Source organism: Sebastes umbrosus, chromosome 2 (assembly GCF_015220745.1).
Source record: "Sebastes umbrosus isolate fSebUmb1 chromosome 2, fSebUmb1.pri, whole genome shotgun sequence".
Taxonomy (NCBI): Eukaryota; Metazoa; Chordata; class Actinopteri; order Perciformes; family Sebastidae; genus Sebastes; species Sebastes umbrosus.
Window position 1 is genome coordinate 37271205 of NC_051270.1, and position 26386 is coordinate 37297590.

Below are 26386 nucleotides of genomic sequence, written 5' to 3' on the forward strand. Positions count from 1 at the left end.
AAATGTGATACCAGTGCTTCTTTTTTTTTTTGTCTATTTTTTTTTTCCCGAGGCAGTTGATATTATTTGTATTGCCGTTGGAAATTTTATACACAGATGGAACAAAACACCCCGCCGAGCTCGTTGAACCGCTGCTTCTCTGTCGCTCAATTTTCTTTGTTGTTTTCCCGTGTCCTGCTCGCACCGAGATTATTCATTATTTCCTACAACACAAATATGAGGGCACGCGCACACACTAACACACATACATACACGACTCCATAGGGAGCAGCTATGGTGAGTCTAATATTGCAAGTGCAGTCTGAGCTGTGTCATTTTATGACACACTTTTCTCTTGGAATAAAGATCCCTGGGAAGGGTTCAGAAGTAATCAGTGGTTGTTGTGTGTGTGGGGGGGGCAATGATTAGCCCATTAACCGAGTATGAAGCAGCAGCAGCGGAGGAGTAAGACTCCACCTGAGCAGCTACTCCTCCACGAGAGAAGAGAGGAAGTGGTGAAGAAGAAGAAGAGAGGGAAGAGCCTGTTTCCACTTCCAAGATACAGGGAGGAAGACAGGAAGCAAAGAGGGTTGAAGTACGGACGGGAGAAAGAGAGAGAGAGAGAGAGGAGGAGGGAGAAGAAGAGGTGGAGGTCGCCCTCCTCCTCGGTGGTGTCCCCTGCAGGGGATGGAGGTGGTGCGGTGCGGTGCTGCCCGGGGCGGCTGCTACTGGTAGGTGCCGAGCTGGAAGTCCTTGGGGGGCAGTTTGAGGCCCAGGGAGTTGGTTCCCAGAGGGTCGATCATGTTCTTGTAGCGTTCTCCGCGGTGCTTCATCAGGAACGGACCCCAGTCGGGCTGAGGGGAGCAGACCAGCTTCAGGCGCTGCGAGAGGAGAGGCAGCACACAGATGGGTTTATACAGGAAGAGCAGGTACATGGAGTCAGATCTGTAGTGGGGGGTAGAATTGTTTAGCAGTAGCTTGCTTGTTAAAGCTGGTGGAGGCAGTTTATTTTGGCATTACCAGACCGCGGAGCTCTTTCTCTGACAGACTGATTCAGCTTCGCCGTCACAAAGACAGATACAGGAAATCCTTCCTGCCCAAAGCAATAACCCTCTACAACAGCTCACCTCTGTCTAACAGAGAACTCTCAGCTTAAGAGTTTCTGTCTCAACCACACTCCATTCTGTTTTAGTCCTGCAATAATCTTGCACATGTTGAATTTTTCACATCTACATTTGCACATTTACTACCTGATTTATTTTGTATTGTAACTTGCAAAACTGTTGCTATATGTATACAGTATGATATTCTATGTTTTATATTTTAGATTTATAATAATTTCCCAAATTGGGATCAATAAGTACATCTATGTATTATCTATTTATTTATTTATTTTATCATTGGGCAAAATTCCATGGTCTCCGTACGCATTTGTATAGCACCTTTCCAGTCTTCCGACCAGCTGTAACACCGCCCTTTGAGATGACATACTGCGAATTCGAGGCTCTAGCTAGCTACAATGTCGGCAAAGCATTCCAGAGATGTAGAGCAAATGTTAGTGCTAATAGTTTAGCCTTCTGCTAACCCGTCATGAAGAAGGCTAAAATTATATATAAAATATTAGCAAGATTTTCTCTCCATCTCTGAAACACTTCACCGATATTGTCCGACTCTCTTTGATAAGTCCGTCTTTCTTTTTTGGATTGCCTTGCAGTGTAGACAGTTGTTTGTCCAGGCTGGAAGAGCAATTTTTTCCACAGAATAATTCTGGCATTGAATCAGGCCATCACCGAAGGGACGTGCATCTGCATTTGTAGCAACAGCCAATAGAATGCTCTCTCTCTGAAATGACCTGTGATTGGCCAAAGTCTCCCGTCACAGGCTAGATTTTTTTAAAGCCTGTAAACAGAGCCCTGAGGAGTGCAGAAGTCTCTCAGAACACTTGAATTACAATATGCTGAAAGGTCATTGTGGGAATTTTTTCCAATGACGCCAAAAATATACTGCCTACCCCAGGCTTTTAAATGGTGCAGTGTGTAGTATTTTTAGCATGTTTTCATTGAAAAGGTTACTACTCTTGTGACCCTGAGATGGCGTAGACTGAAGATTGATTGGGATACTTTTCTAAAAATCAATAAAAAACACTCAAACAATGTGGGGTGGTTGAAGTGTCCTGCAGCTAGTATCATTCACATCACCCTAGATGGTTGGAGAAAAAAGCTATGATGATTATGCAGTTATTACAGTCAAAGAATGAAAAGAGATATCAACGTGGTAATGTTTGAAGGATGGGTCTGTGATTGAGGCTGAGGGAACAGAGACGTTAGGAGAGAGAGCCACGATCATCATCATCATCCATAATCTGAGTATTTAAAAGGGACCTGCCGGACTCCAGTGAAATGGCCAAAATAATACTCAGCAGCAGCCGTCTCTCCCTGTCTAATGAGCGAAGGATGAGACTATTGATTTCTCCGATCACGTCGTGTGTGTGTGTGTGTGTGTGTGTGTGTGTGTGTGTGTGAGCGTGTGTGAGAAGCAGACCAAAACAAAACGTACGTGACAATGTCTGGTCACGGCTTTGTCTCAATTATTACCTCGGAGAAGGTGCCGGGGGCGAGGTGCATCTTAATGCCGAACATGATGGGGATCCAGATGACGGAGCAGATAACCATGAGCCAGCCCATAACATGGACCAGGCGGGGTAGGTGTAGTCCTAGTACGTCATCCCCTCCCACTGGTACAGACTCAGTCCAGGATGCCCTGTAACAGACCAAGCAAATCCAGGAAATGAGATGCCTTCTCTGTTACTGCCGCTAGTGTCCCTGAGCAGCATCACTTAAGCTTCTGCTCCAGTGATGCTGCTCAGTGGCCACAGTGGTTGTACTGGTCAGCCCAACAGGTAGTAAAAAAAACAACAACTGCCAAATGAAATGGTGTTTGCTGATTTTTCACCAAAAAAATACCCATATGTTTCTCCAATTTTCATTTATCACTTGCAAAATGTGTTTCCTGCTGCAAGAAGACACACAATTAATGAGGTGTGCGAGGCTGTATCTTCTGTAAGTTTGCAACACAACCTGCAAAAGCATGATTCTACAATTAGTTATTTTTACATGTGGAAAAAAAAGAGATTTGAAAGAAATAATTATAAGCGATTATAAGTAATAAAATTACTTTGAAAAAGTTTCTACAACTTCTGCAAGTTGTGTTGCAACTTAACTTCTACTACTGTACTATGTACTGGGCACACAGTAAAATTTGATAGAGTTCAACACACAGACTGTATATAAGAAATGAACGTAGTCACCGTGACGTCACCCATTGGTTTGTGAACTGCCACTTTGAAGCCTCGAGTTCGGCATTATGGCCGTCACCAGCTTATTTTTTTGCAACCAGAAGTAACACAAGAGGGTGGAGCTAAGTACAACCGAACGCTAAATAAGACATTTTTAGTGAACCAAAAAAGTGAAATTAACTTTTATGGACTGAAAACAGACTGTGAAAGGGTTAAAGTTCTAAGACAAAAACCCAGACAAAACCCAGACAAAACCCAGACTGGACGACGACATGGTAGCGACCTGTCAATCAAAAGGTAGCCACGCCCTAAAGCATTCTCTGCTTTATGGTCTATTTGACTCTAAATGGGACCATATAATGTCAGAAAACCCCACAATCCTTCAGGGAATCAATGATTCACCCAAAGCTACCGTGACGCTAAACTATGAAAGCAAACTTGACTGATTACGTCTAAAGTAATTTATTACTAAATGACTTGCTATTTCTGCATCCTTCAGATGCAAATTCCTATTGATTAGAATAAAAACTACTGTAAATCTTAAAATAATTACCCAAATTTTCCTTTTTGACTTCTGCAACCTGATGTAGTCTGCACTAAACAAGGACTGTACAGTAGATTTCTTCCCAATTAACTTTACTGAACTCAGTCAGGACCGAACTCAGTCAGCTAAAGCTGTGTTCACTGTTCCATATCAATAAGAGGGTGGATGACAGTTTAAATGAGACCTTCCTTTTTACTATATGTGTAGTGAGTACAAAAAAGGGACAGAGTTGATAATATTCTGTCATAAAAATGTGATTAAAAAGTCATGGTATAGTATGTCATAAAAAAATAAGAAAAAATCATAGTATACTAATGTCATAAAAATTAATAAAAAGTCATAGTATAGTATTTCATAAAAAATTATAAAAAGTCATAGTATAATATATCATAAAAAAAGTAGTAAAATGTCATAGTATGTCATTAAAGAAATATTTTATAAAGTCATAGTAAAGTATGTCATACAAAATAAGAAAAAAGTCATCGTATTCTATGTCATAAAAAATTATAAAAAGTCATAGTATAGTATGTCATAGAAATTAATAAAAATCACAGTATAGTATTTTATAAAAAAATTAAAAGTCATAGTATACTATGTCATAAAAATTGATAAAAAGTCAAAGTGTAGTATGTCATAAAAATGAATAAAAGGTCATGGTATAGTATGTCATAAAAATGATAAAAAGGCATAGTATACTATGTCATAAAAATGAATAAAAATCATAGTATAGTATTTCATAAAAAAGTAAAAAGTCATAGTATAGTATGTCATAAAAAAGTAGTACAATTTCATAGAATGTCATTAAAAAAACATTTTTAAAAAGTCATAGTAAAGTATGTCATAAAAAATCTAAGTATGTCTTTAAAATAATCAATAAAACTAAAAAGTCACAGTGCAGTATGTAATACAAAAACAAACATAGTATAGTATGACATACATTGTTTATAAAAAAGTCACAGTATAGATATATGTCATAAAAATAATATAAAAGTCATAGTATAGTATGTCATACATTTGTTTTTATAAAAAGTCATAGTATGCATATGCCATTGAATACGGCATTAAAATGTCACCTATCTAGCAGCAAGTTTGGCTGAGAAGGATTAGAATAAGAGGAAGGAAAATGAAAACAGACAGAAAAAAGAAGGCAGACAGATATAGATTAGCCCGGGTTGTGCATCAATGGGCTCCCCGAGGATATCTGATCTCCCTCGAGTAGCAGCGAGATGACCAGCCGGCTCGACTGCTGCTCCATTTGTCATCATCACCTCTGCTTTGGAGCTACAGTGGTTTCCTTTACAATTATTAACATGAACGCTGGCCAGTGTCCAACACTGACGTGGCTGCTAAATGCTGCAACATTAGAATTTCTACTACGCAGCATATAACAAATAAGTTACAGAAATATCTTCTCTGGAAATAAATGTGTTTGCAGCAGCTGAACTGACATCACACTAACTACTTGGCAGTTTGAAAAACACAAACAACTTGAGACCTCAGTGACGTGACAGGAATTGGAATGAGGAAATAATTTTCGATTTTAGGTGCAGACAGAGGCAATTTCTCCTCTGTTCCTTTCCAATTGCAAATCAATGAACTTGAAAGGCGGCAGTGAAAATGGAAACATTTCAAGCCGGACGTGCCGATGCGAGGGCTTGAAAAGGGACAAAGGGTGTCTTGAGCTGTACAGATTGTAAAACCCCTTAGGGCAAATTTCAGATTTGTGATATTGGGCTATAGAAGTAAAATTGACTTGCGAGTGTGTCTGAGAGAGAGAGAGAGAAAATGAGACGAGCGAAAAAGAAACATACCGTCAGAATGGTCGGAGTCACAAAGGCCCAGCAGATTCTCCAGAATCGGTTTGGCTGGAAACCAATCATCATTTCAATGTCCTCGCAAAACCTCTGCAGACCTGCAGAGACAAAAAGCAAAGAAATGAAATAAAAGAACATGGGAGAAAGAGAATACACAGAGAGTGACCTGGGTTTAATAAGGGCCCTTTAAAAAAAGGACTAGCAAATTCAATCCATCCTCATGAATGTGTGTGTGTGTGAGAGAAAGAGAGAGAGAAATGGGGAGAGAGCATCGGTTTCTGTCGTCCCTGAGAAAAAGCACGGGAGCAGATGGCTTCATTCCTCTGACTTTATTGACGGATAACAGTGAGTGACATGAAGAGGCAGAGTCACACAATCATTTCAATATGTCAGCTGAACTGATGCTCTGACAAACTGGAGGAGAGCCGTTTGCTTTGCTCCTTGGTAACAGCCTCTCTGACACACACCTGAGCTCTCAGCCTGTGTGTGTGTGTGTGTGACTTATACGTTGCAACAGAGACCCCTGGTGGTCACGGCTGGAATAACGTTTTGTACACAGCAGAGAAAGGGAAGTGAGAATTTTATCTAATAGACATAGTCTAGACTCCAAAAACAGTCGTTTTGGAAGTTGTGTTCAAACAATATCTGCAGCTGGTTTAAAGGTATAATAGTGCTAAAAAAAAACAATGAATAGATGGATACAAAAATAATCCCTCTCAATCATCACTTATGACCCACTAGCAGTGTGTGATGTGTCTGTATCTGCAGAGACCCTGCAGCCCTTTGCCTGGATTTTGTCTTTTCTCCTTATTTTCAGGACAGTTCTGGGCTTCAGCAATAACGTTTTATTCTCTGGTGAACTGCTTTGTTCTCACTAGTGCCGCTCCCTTCTCTTAATTCACTCTATCTCTCGCTTGACCATCGCTGCTCTCTCTCTCTCTCTCTCTCTTGTTGAGGCCGTGGAGGAAGGGACAACTTTGAATGCTGCGTGTTACATATTATTCCATGAGATATTACCATTTTACACTCCAAAAGACAGAATTCAATATTTCGTCCAATTGTTGAAAAGCCTCTGAAACAGCATTGTGGGACATTAAAACTCTCCCTTAAAGGAACAGTGGTGTAGCATTTAGAGGAATGTATTACTGGAAATGGAATATAATATTTACAAGTATGTTTTCTTTAGTGTATAATCACCTGAAAAATAAGAATCGTGTTTTTGTTAGCTGAGAATGAGCCTTTTATACCTACATAGGGAGCGGGTTCCTCTTCACAGAGTCCGCCATGTTTCTACAGTAGCTCATGATGGACAAACCAAACACTGTCTCTATGGAGGGACGTTCACGGTTTTCAAATTTTCACGTCAGCCACTGAAGTTCTTCTACAACGCTTGGCACACAGGAGTAATTTCAGTTGGTTGCAATCTGCAACCACACTGCGAGATGCCGCCAAATCCTACACACTGCACCTTTAAGTCCAAGACTGAAATTATTTAAGGTTTAGCAAACAGTTAAAAGGGTCACTCCACTGATTGTACATGTTGAAGGCAGTTTACTAGTCATAGAGCGGACTATGTAGTCTGTGAAAACAGTTCTAAAAAATATCTCGAGTGACATTCACATGGGGATCTCGGTTTGGGCTTGGATACCACAAGTTTCAACAGAAAGACTGCATCACAAACCGGGGGGTCTGGGGTCTGAAAGACGTGGGTATTTACCAGGCATCGAGGGTCTAACAAAAGATGCCGTCGCGCGAAACATGGCGGAGCAACATGGAGGAACTCTGTGAAGAGGACTCCACTCCCTATGTAGATATGAAGAACTCATTCTAAGCTAACGAAAACATTCTTAGTTTCAGGTGTTTATACACTAAAGAAAACATAGTTATGAATGCTATATTCAATTTCTGCTAATAGATCTTCTGAAATGTTACACACTGTTCCTTTAAATGCCTCAGTGGTCCTGCTCCTTCCCTGCTTAATGAATTTGTTACCAGCAGAGTCAACACACAGGCCACAATAAATGGTAACTGTCACATTGCATTACGCTAAACCTCGTCTGTTAAAGGAGCAAAGTTATGGAACTGTCTACCAACTGAATTGAAAATGCAACACAATTTGATTGTTTTAATAGAGGTATTAAATCAAAAAAGACTAAAAGAGAAACAACATTATTCTCACACCTAATACCCCTGTAGACACACTGTATTTTGTATCTTGTGTATGTTTTTTGTATGTATTTATGGTATTTAGGGACGTATCTTGTGTATGTATATGTTTCTTTTCTTTTTCTATTTGAACTCTTAAAAAAAAAAAGCCTCCCGTGGCCAGGTGTTGTAATAAGAGCATTTTGCTAAAAAACACAGTCCATCTGGTCTTGTGCATAAATGTATGTTACAATGTCTATATCAATAAAAATAAAATAAAATAAAATAAACACTTTGGTCCTTAATAAGAACATGCTGGTGGCGGCCACTAATCTCTGGAACGGACAACTTTTCATATTAAAACAGCTCAGACTACAGAAACATTTAAGTCACTGTTGAAGACCGACCTCTTCTCATTGGCGCTTGATTGAGTTAAGCTTGACACCTTGACTTCATATTCTTTTGTACTGCAATTATTTTACTATTATTATCTGCACATTATGTTTATTGTTTTCCCTCTGTTCTTAGTGTTGTTTTCTTTGTATTCATTTGTATTTGTTGAGTCTTTCAGCACTTTGGTCAACTGCGGTTTGTTTTTAAATGTGCTATACAAATGTAGTTTGACTTGACTTGATATGTTGTCAAAAACGAACCAGATCACCATTAATTTGGTATGAAGTATTCATAATATGATGATTTTTCCTAATGAAATTTCCGTGAGCCACATCCATACTGCTCAGAGAGACAAGATACAATTGTCGGTATGTTGTTCATTGTGGGATATAGCATTAACATTACAGGCCTGGAGTGGCCACTAGTAAGGCTTCAGGCTTCCAGTCTTGTTGGTCAAAGGTCATGAGATAAAACGGGATCACTGTACTCCACCGTAGAGGTAGGAATCCCCACCAGCTCGCAGATCGCAATGATGACCAAAGAGTAGGGAGGCTGCGAATGTGTCCACCAAACTGCAGCATGAACATCCCATTCTGCACAGAACACACAAAAGAAAAATATTACAAAAACAACTGAAGGTTTCATCTTCACAGCTGACACCCCTCCCCTCTCCTCCCTCTGACTTGTCCACGGTCATACTTTTCACACTGACCTGTACCGGATCAAAGAAATGACATGTATGAATCCTACTTCAGGATGGATTTTAGCCTCTGAAGCTGTCTGGGGGGATTTTAATAAGACTCAGCCTCTCTTGTTCCACTCACTGAGCCTGTCCTCTGAAGGGCCGCGACTTCGCTTTACATGCAGAAGTCTGTCGGCTCATTCAAAGAAACAGTCGCAGCCAGGGAGCGGGGAGAACGCTCAAGTGTCCTCCACCCGGGGGGTGTTGCATCATTCTGTATATGTAGATGTGTGTGTGTTTCTGTGTCGTACCTCTGTGATCATGGGAAAACCCCAGGAGGAAGAAGCAGGCGCAGCAGCCCAGGGTGAAGAGAGGTTTGTGTTTCCTCAAGTATTTGGGGAACTCGTCTGACACAGAGGTTACGATGGTCTCGATGGTGGCAAACTGGGATGGAGATGAGTGGGAGGAAGGAGAGAGAAAGAGAGAAAAAGATAAGATTTTTTTTGTTCCTGTTCAATCACATGTATGTTGAAAGATGTTTAATAGACATTTTTGAAATTAGAGCTGCAACGATCAATCGATTAGTTGTCAACTATCAAATTAATCACCAATGATAATCGATTAACTGGTTTAATTAAATTACCGGAGTAATTTTTTAAGAAAAAAAAAGGCAACATTTTCTGATTCCAGCTTGTTAAATGTGAATATTTTCTGGTTTCTTTACTCCTCTTATAACAGTAAACTGAATATCTTTGGGTTGTGGACAAAACAATACATTTGAGGACGTCATCTTGGGCTTTGGGAAACACTGATTGACATTTTTCACAATTTTCTGTCATTTTTTGGACCAAATAAATAATCGATAAATCGAGAAAATATGACTTTAACTTTAAAGGTGCAGTGTGCAGGATTTGGCGCCATCTAGCGGTGTGGTTGCATGATTGCAACCAACCGAAAATTCTCCCGTGTGCCAAGGGTCGCGAAACATGAAACACAATGATTCTTATTATCAGGTGATTATACACTAAAGAAAACATACTTATTACTGACAATAGATACCCCTAAATATTACAATATGGTCTGTATATAAGAAGTCGACATAGTAACCCATTGGTGTGTGGACTACGGTTTTGAAGCCTTGAGTACGGCATTTTGGCCGTCGCCATCTTGGTTCTTTGCATCCACAAGTGACACGAGAGTATTGAAGAAGACTTGAAACTAGTGACTGAGACAATAAACTCATGTTTACAATGTTTACTGAGGTTATAAATCAACTGAGAAGTAGGGCTCATTTTCTCATAGACTTCTATACAAATCAGACTTCGTTTTTGCAACCAGAGGAGTCGCCCCCTGCTGGCTATTAGAAAGAATGCAAGTTTATGCCATTTCCGTATTGGCTTCACTTTTCAGAGCTGAAGGTTGCCCACTGTGCTATACATTGTGCCTTTAATTATAAAAAAAAACTCGGAATAATTAAAAGAAAAAAAATCAGTTCAGCAGATCCTGATTGGCTGCCTCCACTACACAATTACTGAAAATTGTCCAATCAGCCCAGTTTGCCGCAGCATTTCAACTGAAAAGCCTCCAGTCAGCAGGTTTCCTCATCTGAATCGGAGCAGCTGCTGCTGTCAGAGTTGTTGTGAGCCGTTCGGTCTTCAATTCATCCAATGAACCAACGTTTTTTTACCGTAATTTCATTTATTTCCAAAACAAATAAAGAACAATTATCCTAATCCTGAGGAGGAGCAGATTACATTAGCAAATGTAACACGGTGGTGAAATGGGCTCAGAACCAGAGGACAGTAGTGGATGAATATACAAACAGGCAAATTTGAAGGAGGGTGGTATAGTTTGTGTATGTGTGTGTGCGTACTGTAGAAAGCCTCCTCGACTTCCTCCTGAGCTCCCAAACTAATTTACCCGTCAACATCCCAAGCCTAGTACCGCCGAAGCTGCGTTCTACAACAAAGCCACAAGCCCTCCCCTCGGAGCCGCCGCTGCCAAGGCAAAGTAACATCATCATTTACTATTACTGTTGACTTGTGTCCTTAATGCGCTGCTGTGCCCTCTGCTCCTCTGCTCAGCTCGGGAGCGTCACGGTGCACTTAAAGGAGTCGCTGTTTTATCTGGAATTGTTTGCCCAGGATTGTATCTGGAGGTGCTCTGGACTTTGAAAACATCCCAGAGACTCAAGTGTTTGTTCACTGAAGTTACATCAGGAATGAATCAGTGCAGTAACTGACACAATTAGAGTTCTAGAAGTGTAGCGGTGTAAGGGTTGGACTGAAAAACGCATTAAAAAATGTATTAGCTGACTTGTTTTGGCTACTTGAGGGCAGCAAAACAAGCAGAAAAACGGAATATTGACATGCTATAAAGTCATTATGGCAAACGTATCAGCAAACTAGAATGGCACCTCGGAGAGCGCAGACCTCCGCCCCCCCCTCTCAGTTCAGCTTGCACCATCATCCACGTGTATTTTTGTTTATGTTGAGATCAGCTGTACGTAGCGGAGCATCGTAAAACACTTCATTCAAACTGGACAGAAAACAAAATAAAACTCACTTAAACCGTCGTCGTTACTAACAGCTAAATCTATAGGTGTCCCCCCCCCCCCTTCCCTCCACCCCCCCGCTCTCTCTCTGTCTGTCTTTCTCTCTGAAGGCAGAAGGAAAGAGGCAGGGTGATGCGTCATCGACGCGTCATCAGTTAAACTGCGCATGTCTTAAAGCCTGTGGTGTTAATGCAGAGAATGAGCGGAGTTATTAAAAAAAAATCCCGAAGCTGGATCATGATCCGGATCGCCACAGATCTAATGGATTGCTCATTGTGCCACACCCCACCCCTCCAAAAGATTTCATTAAAATCCATCACAGACTTTTGGAGTAATCCTGCTAACGGACAAACAAACAAACCAACAAACCAACGCCGGTGAAAACATTGGCGGAGGTAATTATTGGTAGGTCAAAATTGCTTATGTGCACATCCAACAGACGCAAAGCAACATTATCACACATTTAGAGTTGTGTTTGTACCGACCCGATGAATGTAACTTCAATATTCATTTTCTTAGCTTCAATTTGGTCTCCACCAACTCCTGAGGGAAATATCTGACTCTAAATGCTCCATGTTATTCATTAGCTAATTGCTAATTTAGTCTGTTTGCTGTTTGGTACCGTGCAGGTAGTGTACAGCAGGTTTATCAGAGCTTTTTTGGTGAATACAGCCTTCATGCTGCTGAAAACAAGATTGATGAGGGGAGCGTTGCAGTAAAACCAAAACAATTACTTGAAAGACACTTAAGATGCTCTGCAGAGCTGAAGAGAGCAGCAGGTTTGGGTGATATTTCACTGTGTGTTTGTCACTATGAGGGAAACATTTCACATTACACATACTGTGGGCATTTGATCCATTGTTAATATATAAATCTTGATTAGTGCAGTTTTAAAAATGTATAAAATGATGGTTTTCAATATATTCTTCATAAGCAAAATCTTTTTCAAAATATTTTGTGATTCCATTTTGAAATGGAAATTATTAATTAATAATCTAAAGAGAGAATAAGGAAATATAATTATTAATGGTACATTTAATGCTCTTTTTAAAAAAGTTTTCATATTGAGTTTCTTAGTGTATCATTTAAAGCTACTGTGAGAAACCTTTTCTTAATTTTGTGTTTATTTTGGTGTATCCTTAGTACAAAAGCGTTGTTTCCGAGCACCAGAGTCCTTTTAGGAAACCTCTCATTTTACTGCAGCAGGATCTGACAGTCCTGGTTCTTGTTCTCCCGTGCCTCCATTCCCTCCAGCAGGCCCAGCAATATGGCCTGGTCCTCCAACAAGCGTGGTGACGCGGTGGGCTGGTCTCTACAGGAGGCCCCGTTGGAGTCTGAGTTGAAGGAGTTTGTGGTGAACCTGCCTGATTTCGTCTGATTTTGCGAGGAATCTGACCCAGTGGCACCGATGACGAGTTTTAAGAATAACTATATGGAAATGGGCAATCTTCTCACTGATGGTCTTGTTTACTGATGTCAGTCATATAGAGGCATCAGTGTTAAATTGAGACTGTTTCATATAGTTAAAAGTTCCTCACAGTAACTTTAAATGCACGTTATCGATAAATTTACAATAGTATTTTTCAGATTGATTCATTTATAAATTGATTACAATTGATTACTGGCTAAAGCAGTTTTTATTAGTTTTCACTTATGATTAATCTCCACATTATTTTGGTTTAGTCTGCAAAATGTCAGAAAATAGTGAAACATGCTTACTTGAATATGTGTACTTTAATTGTACTTAAACTTATTTACTTTAGTGTTGTTGTCGCAAAAACTTTAAGGTCAACTTAATTTCACTCACTCCAATCACACGGACCCCCCTCTGCTCAAGCCCCTGGAGAGCTGGAGCACTTGAGCTGAAATCAATCCCAGTGGGTGGTGTGTATGGGTAATTATGTTAATTGGGTCAATGTGTGCAGCGTTTAGACATAGCTGGATGCCGCTACCGAAGTTGAGTGTTTACTTTGAGACTCTCGTGACTGACATAAAGGCTGCTGATGTTGTGAAACTTAGAGATCTTCACCATCAGACTGTTTGGTGTTGCGGCCACAACTCAAACTGTGTTTTCTCACAAACCAATACCAAAAAAAAAGAATTTACAAATACTTTTAGAAATACAAAATTAACATGTAGCAGCTAAAGAGTCAGATATTTTTCCTCAGGGGTTAGTGGAGACCAAACCAGAGATAAAACTAGAGTGATAGTGTTGCTCTGTGTATGCTGGATGTTTCAATGTAGGTTGTAGTGTTTGACAAGCATTGTGGAGTTCTTCTGCCCCCAAGTGGCCAATAACAGTCACTATTTTAGGAAGCAGGTTCGTTTTGTGGTCTTCTTCAGATTCAGATGACAGGATTGATAATACTTTCACCTCTGTGCATCCACTACAGAGGGAGGGAAGTCCGGTGCAACACATTCTCACTCACAACTTGTCAAATTCCGCCGCTTGGTCGGTGCCCCTCGGCATCGGAGACCGGTGCACGGTGATACCCCTCTTGCGTTACTTTTGGATGGACCAGGACGGCGTGTCAATATACGTTCGTTACATGCATAGCGTCCTTTCAAAATAAACTTCCTTTTTCACAGGAAGTTAGGTTAAGGCAATACAACCACTTAGGTAGGGTTAGAAAACGGCCGTGGTTCACTTCCCTGACTAGTGACTTACGTGAATGACGGGACCGATGATGCCGACGAGTCACGTGACTAACAAAATAAGTCAACGTTATTTTTAGTTTCCCACGGGACACGAATAACGGTTTCCTGGTTGAAAGTCTTGTGTTTGTTTCATTAAGTTTTACAAGGTGTTAGAACGTGTTGCTTTTAAGGTTCACTTTCACTTTTACAACGTAGTAGGCCCCTACTGACCCACATCTATGCACAATAACACACATTTAATGGCCTGAAAATAGCTGAATCAGGTGCATTGCTGTCGGGATAAATGTCCGATTGTGTCTTTAAAGCCGGCATTTATAGAAGCGAAGAACCGTAAAATATCCTTACTCTGGATGATTTTCCTCATTTTTATAATGAGGACATACAGTATGAGCCACTTACTGTATAGTACTGTATAGACCAATAGCCTACACACACACACACACACACACACACATTGTGGGAGCAGTGGTTACCATGGTATCCAGGCCAAGAGTCAGGAGCATGAGGAAGAAGATGATCGCCCAGAAAGGAGACAGCGGAAGTCTGGTCAGAGCCTCTGGGTACACCACGAACGCTATGCCTGGACCTGACACACACACACACACGTAAATGAGGATGCACACACACACACACACACACACACACATCATCTCAACAGCAGATAAAAGATGAAACTTTGCGGTGTGTTTGAGTGAGCAGCGCCGGCCTACTGCTGCTGCTGCTGCTGCCGCCTGCGGCTGTGGTTTCTTACCTTCATCTGCCACCTGCTCTATCGGCACTTTCAACTCATGTGCCATGAAACCAATGACCGAGAAGATGACAAACCCAGCAAATACGCTGGTGGCACTGTTTGTACATGTCACAATAATAGTATCCCTGCAAGGGAGAAGAGGAAAGAGAGAAAAAACAGAAGCTAAATAAGCAAATATCTGCTTTAGTGATTGAAAAAAGTGAAGCAATATTCAAAACATGCTTCATATAACAAGTGATATATATAATATGATAAAGTTCTTTTATTTGATACAGGACATCACTGTTGTGTTCACACAGATAAGAGATGCAGTGGCGCCATCTGATGGCAGGAATAAATACTGCAAATAAAAGGCTCTAAAAGGTGGTAGGCATTTACCGAAGGTGTACACAAGGGGGTGTAGTGTTTTAAATGTTTCTCACAGCCACACCTTGTAATGCAAACTAGTCCAACAAATGTATTTTATTTTATATTTATGCAGGGCTGTTGCATAAGGCATGTATGTGTATAATATTTAAATGGGTATTTTTGTAGCAAAACTTTCAGAGTGGGATTTTTATTTTTTTTATTTTATATTATATAATTTTATAAAATTAAATTAATAAATTTTAAATAATATGTTTTACACAAATAGAAACAACTTAACAACAAGCTCTTCTCAGATCTTTCATTTTCTGAGTTGTGTTTACATGGAAAAAAAATGTCTACAAACCAAACGAAATTACAATTTTCTTTATTTTTACAATAAAAGATACCTTCAAATGTTTTGAACTGAGTGAGCGAGTGATAAATAAAACAGATTTTAACGCTTTAGGTGAGAGGAAATGAAAGAAACACTGAACTGCTGGCTGCAAAGAGTGACATTTATTATTGACATTTTAGACATACATCCACACGGTGACAGTTTGAATGTGTCTGCCAGAAGCATGGTTTACCTTTTGTGTGTTTACCTGTAGCAGTTATTGTGGAACTTATTGTAGGAGGAGAGTGTGATGAGGCCTCCCCAAGCGGCCGACAGAGAGAAGAAGATCTGAGTGGCTGCGTCTTTCCACACCTGACGGAGGAGGAGGAGAGGAAGAGCTGCAGGTAAAAAAGAGCAGGAAAGGACTGCGCAAAACGCACATCAAGGTTGAATTAAACACGTGTGTGTGTTGGCGTCAGGTACCTTTGCATCATTCAGTTTCTCCCACTTTGGTGTGATAAAGTAAAGGATGCCGTTGAAGGCACCGGGGAGGGTGACTCCTCTGATCAGCAGGATGACCAGCACCACGTAGGGAAATGTGGCAGTGAAATACACCACCTGAGCAGAGAGGAGACAACGTGAGGAGAAATGAGAGAGAGAAGGAGAGGAAAATGTCATAACTAAAGATAATACTTGCAAAGAAAGCAAAATCAGAGGTTCTTAAAAGGAGGCTATTCTTTAGACTATGTACTTATTTTTATATTAATTTTTTATTTCTTATGGAGTCATAGGAGTGCCATAAAAAAAAAGAATCTGTAACAGAATAAGAGAATAAATGTGGAAATATAAAGAGAAAAAATGAAAAATAAGATAATATTTATAACCATTTTCATTTATTTTCACATTTATTTCTGTATATATATTTTTCTAATTATTTATTTATTTTCTATATAAATTACTCTTTTTTATTATTTAAATTAAAAATATATGTCTGCAGCCTGGGCAGGAAGGCCGCTCAAAGCCAGTTGATTAACAGCTTGGCCCTTCAAGGAATAGCAAAAGTAAAGAGAAAAGAATAAGGAAAAGTAAAGAGATAACAATATTTAAAAATAAAAACTATAAATATAAACATAGAGGAAAAAACGAGTAATTTGAATGCAAACAAATAAATATATATTTTTGAACATAGAAATAAATATATATATATAAATTAATTAACAAATAAATATTAAATGAAAATGCTTTTAATTGTTTTTTTCATATTTGATTTGCCTTTATATTTTCACATGCATTTATTCTTTTATTTATTTTTATTTGTATTTCCACAATTTTTTTATTTACTTATTTATTCCTCTTTATATTTCAACAAATATTCTCTTATTACTTTACAGATGTATTCTTTTTTTATGGCACTCCTATGACTCCACAATTTCTTCTTTTATGCACTGTATGCCATATTCACTTTACTTCATTTTGGTCATTTATTTGTACAATCATCATAGAGTCAAACGTTAACATTGTTTAGCTGTTAAAAAAATACTCTACAGTACATAAATGGAAAGTTACGTTTCATAGGCACATTTTTTTTTGCAACCGCAACACAGCAAATTTATAAGACAAGAAACAATGAAATTTCTGTCATCCTTGTCCCAGCGACAGTGTATTCCAGCTTTGATTTTCCCATATATAGATATTGATTACAAGCCAATATGAGGTACCAAAGTGCACCAATAATGCATTAACAAGTAAGAGCTGTCAAAGCATCTCTGCAGCTACATTAGAGTGTAATAGGTAACCTTTGACCTACTAAAATACAAGGTGGCCAGATGTTTCCTATAATGAAACATGCAAATCTATTGGTGCAGTCTAAATGTGAACAATGCCAACTGAGGTCTCTAAATGTTGCCACAGTGTGTGTCACATCTACGTCCAGTAGAGGGAGATGTTATACAAGAATTCAGTCTGAATCAGTACGCTGAAAACTCTATCAAGAGAGGAAAATAGACTTGGTCTCTTTCTTTCTGTTTTTGTCTTGTTTTCTTTTATAATCAAAATGTAAATAAAAAATAATGATTAAAAAAAATATAAGGGAAAATAGATCCACAAAATGCCCAGATGGAACATGTCTAACAATTTTCCAATTTTGAGTGATACGGGGAGAATAATTTAATCCTGCGTTCCCCTTTTCTCTTCCCTTCCTGCAAAAGTGTAAAGTTATTGCATCCAGCATGAAGTGCATCGCACAAAATTCATTGGTTAGACGCTGTGGATGTGCTGAAGCAAGAAATACGGCTGCCCAAAGATGTTAAATAAAAGGCTGAAGGCTGTTAATTATTGGCTTTCAATGCTTCAAATTTGCTGCTGCACTACGGACAGGTTGCAGTCAAAAAAGGCCTACGGCATGTTTTAATTGTGGCAACAATAGGGTTGTGGATTGTTTGCAATTTATTGAATCTGAATCTTCTTGAATCCACTATCAAAAGTATTTAGGTGTCTGTTTGTTTTTAGCTTCTTAGTTTTAAAAGAAATAATTGTTCATATCGTGCTCATTTTCAGGTTCATACTTGTATTTTGTGTTTCTATCAGAACATGTTTACATGTTGTAATGTTCAAAAAACACATTATTTTCCTCATACTGTCTGTCTGAATATGCCTGTATTTACCCTCTGTCTGTTCAACGGAATTGCGTTGCTAGGCAACAGTTTGGGTCCATGTTTACATCCTGTCAGCTAATGTTATCCACATACACTGCAACAGGAAATAAACTGGGACACATTTAGAATGTTTACATTTAAAACTGTGTAAGGGTCTAAATATTGTATATTTGTGACATCACAAATGGACAGAAAGCCTAACGGCTTGTTTCAAACGCACAATTTCTGAATATTGGCTGTGTGTATTTCTCCGTATATTGAGCGTTTTGATAGTTTAACAGTATTTATAAAGCACTTAAACCTGCTTTATAATGTAAAAGACCTGAAAATCTCACTTTTTACAATATGGGACCTTTAAGTAACAGCATAAGTTACTTAGTATAAGTAAGTTACAAACAAAAACTCAAAGGCTGACAAGAAATCTAAATCAAGTTTCTCCACATGTATCAAATTCAAAGATGAATGAATCTGGGTGTTTCACTATCTGAGAGGTCGATCCAGAATGGACAGGGCTGTGAGAAGCCAAAGCTTGGTAACAGCAGGGCTGTTCAGTTTAAACACGAGTGGTGCACTTCTGATTATGTGCCACATTTCATCACTAGGGGGCTCTTTCATCTCTGAAGTAAGAGGAAGGCAGCCACAGTGTTTCTTCTGCAGCTGACCAAAAGGTGCAAACAGCAGAGTTTTTGGTGTGTTGGGTCACCTTTCCTGATGATTTGATTCCTTTGGCTAAAGAGCAGTAGACAATGATCCAGGCCAGCATCAGACAGCCTGCCAGAGGCCAGCGGATGTCTCCTGGAAATTCGATTCCTTTAGAGATGTGCAAAACGTTGTACCTGCAGGTGGGATTCAAACAAGCACAACTCAGCCACAATGAACGAAAACATCATGCAAATTATTTATGTACAGTCCTACAACTCTGCCAGGGTGGTACAATTATTTAAACATGTTTCAAACACAAATCCACTTCTTCTTCTTCTTCTTCTTCTTCTTCTTGGTTTTGCAGAAGGTTGCCTTATTCTGTCTTCAAGAGACTGCTGAAACATTCATTGAACAGAACCAAAAGAAGTTGTATTTGTTCTGTATTTTGTCGAGTTGTAGTTGTAATGCGTGTGCTTTTCAACAGGGGTGAACCAGGTTGGGTGGCTTCTGGGGCTCCAGCCCCAAATATCTTCTCAAAAAGCCTTGAAACTTTCAGGTTTTTTTAAATGTAACTTCAACTTTGTGTCATTTCCCCTTAGTCTCTCTGACTGGACCGGCAGATCTATGGAGCAAAAGTTCCATTACTGAAGAAATATTGCCATCTATGTCCACCCTAACATTGTCATGTGGGGTGGTTCTATGCTGCAACTACTACTACTACGACTACTACTACTATTACTACTACTACGACGACTACTACTACTACTACTACGCTTTTCCCTAAAGGAATCCAATATAATTGATCCAAGGTTTTTCTGTTGCTGAATGAGAGAGGCATCCGTTGATACGTTACACGGAAACACACCGTGTTAATAACAAGCCGACCAACTCACGGTACCGTCAGCTGTGAGCTGTGAGCTGTGAGCTGTGATCTGTTTTTGAAGTAACGCGTTGGCGGAGGTCTGCGCTCTCTGAGTGCAGTTCTCGTTATGGCATGGAGTCAAATGTGGCAAATTTGTCAACTAATCTTCTTCGTCTGTGAATTCTACTCCAGCATAGTATAAGACAAATAGGTTTCAAGATTAGTAACGCTGTTTTGACGTCAAATTCCTACCCGACCTACTATGTATGTTATGCAACTTAAAAATAGCAACATCAGATTATTTTTCCCTCTTTTTAGGCGGCGGGAGTGAACATCAGTCATCCTCAACATCTGTTGTGTTATGGTTTCAGAACGATGAGGACAGTTTGAGAACAATTAGATAGAAAATAAGATGTAAGCACTACCAGATGATTGTTTTCCCTTAGGAATAATGTTTTTTTCCTCAAATGATGTAGGCCTACAGGTTTTTAGACATTCTATTATCTCAAAAGACCTGAAAAATAGTTAATAAACAGTAGCTGCTGTTAATGGGGAAAAACTCTCCCTTGCGTCTGGCTCCGCTCCTGCTTTTTAATGGAAATTATCAGTAATACTTTTACCACAATATCAGATTTACAATAGCTTTAAGATAATAAGGTTCCTAGGAAAAGTTTTGCAGAACATTGTCAGGTGAAAACTCTAGTTTTGGTGATTTTTGTGTGTGTTGAATTCAAAGATTTACAGGTTCTCTTCTGGACTAAAAATGGCTCTGTGGAACCGTTTCAAAAGCAACTGGGCACATTTAAAACAATAAGTTAAAATCATTATTATCTTTTATCATTATGACCAAGCCTGGTCTTTGTGCCTGTAGACATTTTGACCGTAGAAAGCCACAAATCTGCATGAGATCTAATTTTATCTCTCCATGATTATGACAATTAGACCTGTAAACCAAACCGTGCAGGTCTCATTTTTGTGTCTATTCAATGTAAATTCTTCTTTAAAAGGCAGTTTTTCATCAGACAGAAGTTCCACTCACTTGAAGTACTCCTCACTGGGGCTGACGTAGGTCTTGTTCCCGTCCACGGTCATGTTCAACAGCTTCGTCAGGTTCCCAACGGTGCTTGCGGACAGACAGAACGTGGAGTTCTTGATGGAGGTGATGTTTCTGTCCCGCAGGATGCACGTGTCTGTTCCAAATCAGAAACCAACACATGTCAACAGGGAGAGACACGGCAGAGTGCCGCTGTGGGACAGAGCTTTATACTGTCCACTCAGCTGTTCACACTGAAGGCAAAGAGGGAGCAGAACAGATGGATGTGATCTGGAGACAGCAGTGTGGATCCTCAGTGAGAACTTTGTTCTTTTTGATAAATAGCCAGATGTGAATAACAGAAATGATTATACTGAATCTGGGCCTCATTTCAGATACTCCAGGGAAGATAAGATAAGAAAAGCTGTTTTTCTTTTGACTGCACAATTTTTCATGCAGACAAAGTGTGAAGACAAAATAGCTTTTTTATATGACTTATATTCTTTTTTTCTTTTTTTTTTTAATCCTGCTTTTAATGCATTTTACTGATTGCACTGATTGAGTGCTGGTATCTAACAGTAAACGTACGTAATGTGAGTGTGTGTTGAAATGTCCAGGAGGAACGGGTGGTGCTTTTATTTTGTTTTGTTATTTTATTATTTGTAATTCGTCTGTCGTGCCTTTTGCTGTAGACTTTGTGTATTAATCTAAATAAACATTTGATTGCAAAAAATATTTTTTTTAGCTTTTTTTTCTAATTTGAAGTAAAAAAAAAACGGACTAAAACTCTTTGCATAACAGTTTTTACAAAGCAATGACTGAACCACTCAGCAGAGAAAGACAGAGTTTTCTGTAAATAAATGGGGTTGAAAAACAGCACAAACCGCTGAATCTACTGCTACAGCACCACAGAGTATAACCTCAAAAGATTCATTTCTATAAACGTCTTTTCGAAACTAAATTATGAGAATTAAAAGTAAGCATATTTATAATATGTTTGCAGGGTTATTGTATCAACCACCATTTGTATATATATTTTAATACTTCTCATTATACTACATTCCTGTTTACACCTCTATATATATTTTTAGTACTTCTCATTATTACATACTACATCCCTGTCTACACCTCCGTATATATATTTTAGTAATTCTCATTTTACTACATTCCTGTCTATTCCTCTGCATATATATTTGAGTACTTCTCATTATTACATACTACATTCCTGTTAACGCCTCTGTAGATATATTTTTAGTACTTCACATTGTTACATACTACATTCTGTTTACATTCAGTTTTCTCATCTAAATTACTGTCATCAACAAAATTTACATTTACATTACTATTTTATACTTCCTTATGTTTGTATTTATTTCAACTGCACTATTTTATGCCTCAGATTATCATTTTGCTTTTACATTTACTTGTGTAATTTCCCCCTTTTATATGAACATATTTTATGAGCATTGTTGAAGGAACCTGAGACCAAAGATTTTCATTGCCAATGACTGCTTTTCTAGAACTGTCATATGACAAATACAAATATAATATATACGTACGTATTATACGTATAATTGTGTCCACCCCATACATACACATATAAGCGTATTAATAACTACAAGTTGCAAATACTGTATTAATCATAGTCATTAACAGATTTTTCTTATTGCTAGTATTTCTCCTGTATGTGTTATTTCTCCTGTTATGTGTGTTATAGAGCCAGAGGCAGTGCAGCGTTGAGCGGCCTGTAGTAGTCTTAGCGGCCAGCAGGGGTCGCTGTCGGGCTCACCGCAGCACTGCAGCAGCTTCAGCCTGTACAGTAGATTTGTCAAGCAAGCAGTTTTTGTGCTGAATTCACAGAATCGCTGAAGGCAAATATTGCGCGAAATGAACGAAATTTCGATATTTATTCGACGCAGATCGACGTCAAAACACCTCCGGGCCCCTGCCAGCATATTATTATCACAGTGAAACCATGATTTCATCTATAATTGCATTAATACAAAAAAATCAGCCTGTGCAGCTTGAAAAGATAAAATATCTAGAATTAGCAGACAAAACAAGAATTAAAACTATATGAACATGTTTGTTTCTAAGTTGAATGTGTCACATTGAGGCCCTCTATTACAAGTACATGAAGTGCTGTGGATTTGAAGTGATTTTGGGAGGTAAAACACTGCAGAGATCACAGGTCAGGATTCATTATACTGCAGGACACCTCAGCTGAGGGAGTCGTGACGCATTGCGCATTGTGGAGATAGAGGTGCTTTTAGTGTATGTGTGTGTGTGTGCAATGAGTGTGTGTGAGACAGTGTGTGTGTGTGTGTGTGTGTGAAGGTGTGTGTGTCTTACCTAACAGCAGCATGTCTTTGTCCTTACATTCCACCGTGTTCCACTCATTCCTACAGTTAGCCCATGGCAGTGAGCCCTTCAACGAAGCGAACAGGTAGTACAGTGTCCAGCACATTATAATATTATAGTATATGGCTATCAAGACAGATATTATCAACATGGCAATCCCGCAACCTAAAATAAATAAATGAGACGAAATATATAAATTACTCTTAAGAAAAAGTAGAGAGCTCGTGATGATAATAAATGAGGATTATTTTTGAATTCTTTTTTTTTTTTTTTTTTGGTTATTTAGTTGTGGCAGTTTACCTTGCAGAGCTGGGATGCATTTCCACACTGATACAGGCCCCTGGCTGGCAAACTGGCCCAGGGACACCTCCAGCAAAAAGATTGGGATGCCGGCGATGCCCAACATAGTCAGGTAGGGGATCAAAAAAGCTCCTGCAAGGAAATGAAACAGCAGGAGCGCACTTTAAGAGGCAGGAAAGCTGAAACTAACAACAAATAAAAATGGAAATCAAGCTTCGTCTCATCTGCTGATATTTAAACAACACACATACATTTATTAATGAATAAAAAAACAAACATAAATTATCTGTAAATCGCTTCGAGCATAGCTGAACAATTAATAATAATAATAATAATAATAATAATAATTAATGGACTGTTACTATTACTATCATATTAATATTGTTATCAACTGTGGCACTTTCCGCAGCTGTTTTAATGGTGTAAATACATTATTTTAGGGCATTCTTTTTCTCTTATTTTTATTTCTTTTTTTCCGTTTTTACATAAAAAAAACACTGAACTAAATCTCGCCTCTTATAAGCTATTTTTTGTATTTTTAGGGTAATATTTTCCGCCTGGTTAAAGGCCTAAAATTGGAAGAAATATCTATAAAGAAAAGCAATAAGAAATCATTCCAACTGTGACTTAAAATGAGGCAAAATTGGCATTTCCTGAACTGATTTTTCTGATTTTGTTTGTGTACCGGGATGTTAGAGACACTGACCCGGGACTCTTACCTCCACCATTCCGGAAGGCGAGATAAGGGAACCTCCACACGTTCCCCAGACCCACCGCATAGCCCACCATGGACAGGATGAAATCCATCTTATTGGTCCAGTTTCCTCTGGCCTTATTCTCATCTCCCCCTTCATCATCATCATCAGCCTGAGAGGAAAAAACATTAATTTATTCTACAAAAAATAAAAAAATAAAACCCTTATAGCCTTATCACACTGGACTCCAAGTTAACCAGTAGATAAATCATAATAAAAGAGCACGTGGGCCTGAAAGGCGGGATTTAATAAAGAAAAAATACAAAACGATAGTCTTCAACCACCAATAAAAATGCAAATCTTTTTTTAGAAAAGCACTACTAACATTCAGAAACCTGGACATATTTTCCAGCCTATCAGAGAATATGAATATTTCTGAGTGACATTTTTTTTCCATTTCATCACTAAATATGTTAATTTCGTTCACAGTTACAGATGTTTGACAATCAGGAATCAGCAGCAGCTTTCCAATGACAAGCCTGTATATAAAACTCCTCTTCAACTGCACTTATAGGCCCATTACTGGCACCAAACCGCGGGAAAGCACCTCCTAAATCTCAAGATGCAAAGATTAAAAAAGAAAAACGTCTAATGGTCCACTAATAAAATATAATGAGAGCAACCGCAGGATAAAGACAACAGCATGAATATTCAGAGACATAAACAACACCATGCATGGGAATGTGTGTGTGTGCGTGTGTGTGTGTGTGTGGGGGGGGGGGGGGGGGGGGGGGGTCTGCCCTCGCGGGGAAACAATCCGCAGTCTCATGTAATACAGTGGTACAGTGGTGCTGTCTATCACCTGGGCTTTGTGGGCCAAACCAAGTGTGTCTGCTGCTGGAGCAGCACGGGAACACCGAAAACACCGCGAGAGTAGGATTGAATCCTCTTTATCTCTAATCGTGTTACTGTTGGAACTGTGAGCAAAAATCAGGCACAACTAATCACCGCAAATCGGTTCGGAATATATCTAACAAAAAAAAAAAAAAGAGAGAAATTGTCTCGTTTACGGGACTAGATCTTCCTCCCTGATGTGATCATTATCCATCACACTGATTCGTTCACACTCGTTTTGTTTCCGAATATTTAGCTGACATAAGCAGGTTTGAAAGTTTTCATGGACCATCAGATTGGTGCAGAGGGGACGCTGCGCACGGCAGGGACGCCAAATAGCTCAGGATCCACCCCAAAGTATACTGTTCTTCACATGCAACCAGCTTTTACTCATGTTCATCTACTGCACAATTTATAGCTAATTCAGCAGGAATGTGCAAATATCAATACAGCCTGAATTACAACAAAATAATTCAATCATTGAGGCCATCACTGTCTTCTCAGATTGTTAAGCAACAATTATTTTTAAAACATTCCGATAATGAACCATCGGTCTGTGGCCTCATAATGATTGCTCCTTTTTAGGATCCCATTGTTAAACCACAATCATCCACTAATTCAGCTCACAAGTTGTCGAGCTGCCATTGAGCAATTTAAAGCCCATTTTAAGGGACGCACATTAGAGCTCATCACTGGCTCTGGGTTCCCCTCTTTCACTCCATCACACACCATGCAGCTCTGATCCACTAGCAGCCCTGATCCACCATGCAGCCCTGATCCACCATGCAGCCCTGATCCACCATGCAGCCCTGATCCACCTGATCCACCATGCAGACCTGATCCACCATGCAGCAGGTGAATCCAGTCAGCAGCATCCTCCACCAGCTCACCGCAGCTGCTTCCAGCTCTCTGTTAAAGTTTCCGGTTGATTCCAGCTGACTTACCGCCGCCACGGTGCCGGGCTGAACAGACGTGTTCCCATCTGTCCCCAGTATGATGGTGGTCTGGCTCATAGCCGTCCAGTTGCCCGCGGTGTTGTTCTGCTCCGCGGTGGCCCGCAGCGGGTCTCCGTACTGGGCTGATGAGTCCTTCCTGAAGGCCGAGGAGTTGACGGTGCCGGTGGCCGCGGCTCCTGCTCCGGGGGCCGGCGGCGCGGCGCTTTTAAACGTCCCGTACGCTTTATTACTGTCCACATCTCCAGGATTAGTTTCCACGTTGCAAAAAGTTTTGCCCTCGTTGGCCGGAGGCGGCTGAGGCGCCGGGTGGTGATGGAGGTGAGGGGCCGAGTTGTCCGGTCTGGTGTTGTCCGGTTTGTTTGCTGTAAGTCCCGCAGCTCCGTCCGGCTGCTGCTGCTGCTGAGCCGGGATGTAGCCGGTGGGAGCGGCGGCACCGGCCGGCTGTTTGGCCATTTCTCTCTGGTCAGAGAAATCCTGGAACATGAGAGGGAC

At 39.7% G+C, this 26386-nt stretch overlaps 1 protein-coding gene across 1 annotated transcript; it reads right to left on the reverse strand.

Annotated features, from left to right (window-relative positions):
• On the reverse strand, positions 1-26386 carry slc6a5 (solute carrier family 6 member 5). Its single transcript, XM_037790485.1, is given in 20 exon segments — positions 1-860; positions 2574-2665; positions 2668-2739; positions 5611-5730; positions 8663-8677; positions 8680-8716; positions 8718-8741; positions 8743-8763; positions 9164-9184; positions 9186-9296; positions 14538-14650; positions 14816-14940; positions 15766-15869; positions 15981-16115; positions 18855-18987; positions 20695-20845; positions 23041-23214; positions 23350-23481; positions 24069-24216; positions 25838-26386. Coding segments are annotated over 20 exon segments (2424 nt in total). The 5' UTR covers positions 26378-26386; the 3' UTR covers positions 1-704.